The 4,405-nt window shown below is 35.9% G+C and overlaps 2 protein-coding genes across 2 annotated transcripts; both read left to right on the top strand.

The window, feature by feature from the left end:
* The first annotated feature begins 545 nt into the window (after nt 1–545).
* Nucleotides 546–1,103, top strand: LOC110932610 (NDR1/HIN1-like protein 1). Its single transcript, XM_022175935.1, has one exon. It carries the CDS (start codon nt 546–548, stop codon nt 1,101–1,103), a length of 558 nt encoding a protein of 185 aa, XP_022031627.1.
* A 2,182-nt stretch (nt 1,104–3,285) lies between these two features.
* LOC110932609 (NDR1/HIN1-like protein 1) lies at nt 3,286–4,014 on the top strand. The gene has a single exon (XM_022175934.1). It carries the CDS (start codon nt 3,286–3,288, stop codon nt 4,012–4,014), a length of 729 nt encoding a protein of 242 aa, XP_022031626.1.
* The last annotated feature ends 391 nt before the right edge of the window (nt 4,015–4,405 follow it).

The raw sequence follows: 4,405 nt of genomic DNA, 5'->3' as shown, positions 1-4,405 counted from the left end.
GTGGGGTGGGGTGGGGGTGGGTGTTTAGGTTTTTGGTGGTGATATAGTGAGTTTAGTTTTAGGTCATTGGACACTTGTCACTCTATAAATCCTTCTTACACTTCTTACAATTAGAAGCCTTTGTAGAATAATTTGACCCTATGTTATGTTTGATATTAAGTTAAATGAAATATAAAAATCTATAGTGAATGAGATTCTTCGGAATGTTTTTAGAATGTAAATATAACTTTTTTGATATTAGATTTTCTAGAGATTAAGATGGAGGTTTAAATGTGCATCAGTTTGTTATATACCGAACAACTAGGAGAGTATTAGGGAGAGTAATGTGGCTGCACACCGTCAAATTGATTCATAAACATTAACAACCATACCCACTTTCTTAATTCATTTTCTCTTCTTTTCTTTCGTTTATTAAACTCGGGAACACAACGATAACCACCATGACCACTACCAGTTGCGCCGCTGACATGCGCGAGTTACGCGAATGCGTACTGATTAACTCTTGCAAAATAATCTTCATGTTGGCCGTCCCATGTATCACATACATGTTCTTTACACTTCTCGATTTCCTGATAGTTAACCCCTCACTCACTTTCACCCTCCTCGACGTCAAACTTTACGCCTTCAACGTCTCAACCACCACCTCCACCCTCACCTCCAACCTACAAATCAACATCTCCTGCAAGAACACTCGTTACTTGAACGGTTTCCACTTCGACAACATTAATGTTTACGCCTGTTACAAAAGCGAACAGATCACACTACCCACAATGCTTCCTCCTGCGTACCTAGAGAATCAAAATTATAACATCACGGCTAGGAAAATGTACCATGACCCACCCGTCATCACGGTTTGGTCTCCGTACATTAACGGAACTGAAGTCCCCGTGAGTCCCTATCTTGCGGCGTCTTTGGTCGAAGATGAGACCGCTGGGAACGTGTCGATTAGTGTTAAAGTTACAGGACGATTGACATCGGAACTTGGATCGCTTTCACGTCGATTTCGGTTGAAGGTAAGCTGTCCCGCGTATATTATGTTTGGTAACGTCGTTGGTTCGGCTGTTAAACGTCCGTTTGCTGAAAAGTGTCATGTTGAAGTTTAAGGTTGCGTAATTTAACGCCGTTAAAATCGGTTAATGCCGTTTTAAAATTCTGGAAGGGGAATAGTAAGGAAGTAGATATTGCCATATTGGTGGAGTTTGTGATCTCGTAAACTAATGTTTTCTTGTGTTATGCTCGATTACTAATAAAATATTTTCACGTATGTGTACTTGGTTCGGCATGGTATCGGTACCTTAAACATAAAAAAAAAATCTAACAATACATGATTCCATAACGATAAAAAAAACAAAAAATAATCAATAAAATACTCCAATAGTACTCGATTTTGGAATGCCACAATAGAATGGACATATAGCCTCGTTGGGAAGTCGGGAACTGTTGCGACAAGCGTTCAATGATTGCTAGGTTTTTAGTAACCTTTTTATCGAAATATGAAAGGTAAATCTTGAAATTATCGGGTTTTTATTGAAAATTTAAAATTTAAAAATCAAACATGTAGATCAACAAAAAAGGGTACAACATTTTGAGCCGGAATTACCGGATTTACCACTGACACATATTGTCGTTTGCTAATTTAACCGGCCCATGTCATACGGGGCTCAAGGCCTCAGTGGTATAAACTGGTATTTAAAACATTGGTTTTAGATTTTAAGTGTGTTAGCCAAATTGTTATTTAGGATTCATGAATATTGTAAACCAAAATCAAATGATTGAAAATAACATTCAAAACAAACTTACTGGATCTTTGTAATAAAAAAAAAATATACAAAATACGATCAAAATGAGATAATGTACTTATCGCTGATCTAGTTAATTTCAATAAATGTCACTAAATTATCGCTGATCTAGTTACTTTCAATAAATTGAAATGCAAGAAATATTTTTTTTTTTTTTTTGAACGTCCAACATAAGAATCGCCGGGTACTCCGTACGCGGCACCCATTGGCCGAAAGGTAGCCCGCGGCAGCCCAACCTGCACGCACGGAGCCCCTAGCCCACCATGCCACCAGTTCCGGGGAAAACCCGACCCTGCACCCGCCCGAGGGCACGACAATGCAAAGCCGGTAAAACCCGGGTGGATCAGGAATCGAACTTGAGACCTTTCGGTCAAAAGTCTTCCCTCATTTCCATAACCACTGAGCAATAAGCCCAGGGTTTGCAAGAAATATTAATATAATCTAATCTGACTTATAATAAAAGAATTCAAACCTCTTTTTAATTCTTAAATTATTAAAAAATATTATACCTAAATATTTATTATTCTTTAAAAAAAATTAACTAAACCAAATAATGCCAAACAAATCCATAAACTACGGTCCACTCATTTGTTAATTTGAATATTGCTTTTTTAGCTTCATCTAGCCGAATAATTTCAACATGAATTTGTATTATTATTTTTGTTAAATGATCTTAGCAACTAAATAATATTTGAATATATTTAAAAGAAAATACATATTCTCAATCTATGAGAGAATAAATAAAATTTCAATTTACATTTGAAGGATGTTAAGATAATTTGATCGTGTTTCATGGGTTTATGGCCTGTAGGTAATCATGAGCTTAAATCAACTAAATAAATTCTTAAATTCTGGTCAATTACGATTAGATTCAAAAATCCCTAAATAATAAATAAATTAACCAAGCTTTACAAGAGATTCAAACTTTAATTATCTCTTTCAAAATCAAATCAATCTTATTTGGATCCATCCAACACTTCTAGCAGTATATTTGATCAGTCAATGAGGAGAATTGATCGATTTATATCCTCAAACATTATATTCTTTTCAATAATTATTATTAATATTGGTATTTTATTATTATCATTATTATCATCATCATCATCATACCATGTATTCAAAACTATAAAATCAGTATGTATAAAACACGATGTTTTAACCTAATAATAATTAATAAAAAAAGTATTTGTATTATTATATAACTGGATTGACAAAAAAAAAAAAAAAAAAAAAAAAAAAACTAGATATATCATATAACATGTTTATTTAAATACTTCTTTGAATTTTTTTTATATCTAAAAATCAAAAGATATATACAATAATAAATTGATACGTATACATCAAATCCTGAGAAAAAGCTAGGAGAGTCCAAGTTATAGTATAACTCATAAACTATATATGTCTCCCTAGCCTCACCTTAGCCCTCCTTTACATCAACAAACTGCGTCGTCATCCCCTTCTGGTTGCTTCATATCCACCATCCACCATGGACACCGTAGTCCTTCACTTTCCTCCATCGGTTGCTTCACATCCACCATCCACCATGGACGCCCAACGCATACGCCGGAGAAAGTTCTACTTCTTTTGTATTTTCATCATAATCTACTCAATCTTTGTTGTTTCCCCCATGGCAACCCTACTCACTTTCAGCAGCCTCACCCCCTCACCTAATTTCACCCTCCACGACTTCAAACTCTCCACCTTCAACCTCTCCACCACCCCCACCCCCACCCCCATCCTCACCACCAACCTCCTACTCACCATCTCCGCCACCAACAAAGACGAGTTTAACGAATACGACAAAGCTTTCCACTTCGAAAAACTTGGCGTTTACGCCTCCTACATGGACCAACAAATCACACCGCCAACAATGCTTCCAACAATGTACCTACGCTCACCAGGCGTCATGGTTTGGTCTTTGTCCCTCAACGGGACTGAAGTCCCCGTGACGCCTGGTCTTGCAGCATATTTGGTACAAGATGTGACCGTAGGGAACGTGTTAATTAGTGTTGAAGTTAGAGGACGGTTGAGATCGAAATATGGGTATCTTTCACGTCGATACCGGTTGAAAGTAAATTGTCGGGAGTATATTATGTTTAGGAATGAGAGTGACGTCATCGGTTTTGCCTTAAAGCGTCCGTTTGTTGAAGGGTGTCATGTTAGAGTGAAGCCGTTGAAAACGGTCATGCAAATTTTAACTTCCCCTTTTCATTAAAAACTTTTGATATTTAGTGTTGAGATCTTGAAATATTGTACCTTTTTGTTCTTTTAATTCTACCATGTATGTTTAATCATGAAAAGCTTATTATTATTATTATTGTCGATTATTAGCTATTTTCCGTGTTTTCGTTATTCAAAAGAGGGTGGCGGCGCAACTTGTTGCCCGACTACCTGCCATTGCTTTGTAATTGACCTTTTGTGTGGAATGATATTGGGTTGTTTCCACCAAAAGAAAAAATAAATAAATAAATAAAATAAAGGGTATTATAGATCTTAAAATCATCCTTGCAATTGAAAGTTGTTTAAGCAAGTATATGAATGCAAAGGTATTCATGGTTTGTTTATTTTTTTTTAACGGTGAAAATTTTTAATTTTTGAGAGAGATT

Source organism: Helianthus annuus, chromosome 3, assembly GCF_002127325.2.
Source record: "Helianthus annuus cultivar XRQ/B chromosome 3, HanXRQr2.0-SUNRISE, whole genome shotgun sequence".
NCBI classification, from domain to species: Eukaryota; Viridiplantae; Streptophyta; class Magnoliopsida; order Asterales; family Asteraceae; genus Helianthus; species Helianthus annuus.
Note: the sequence above shows the minus strand (reverse complement) of the source record. Positions and strands in the feature narration are given on the sequence as shown.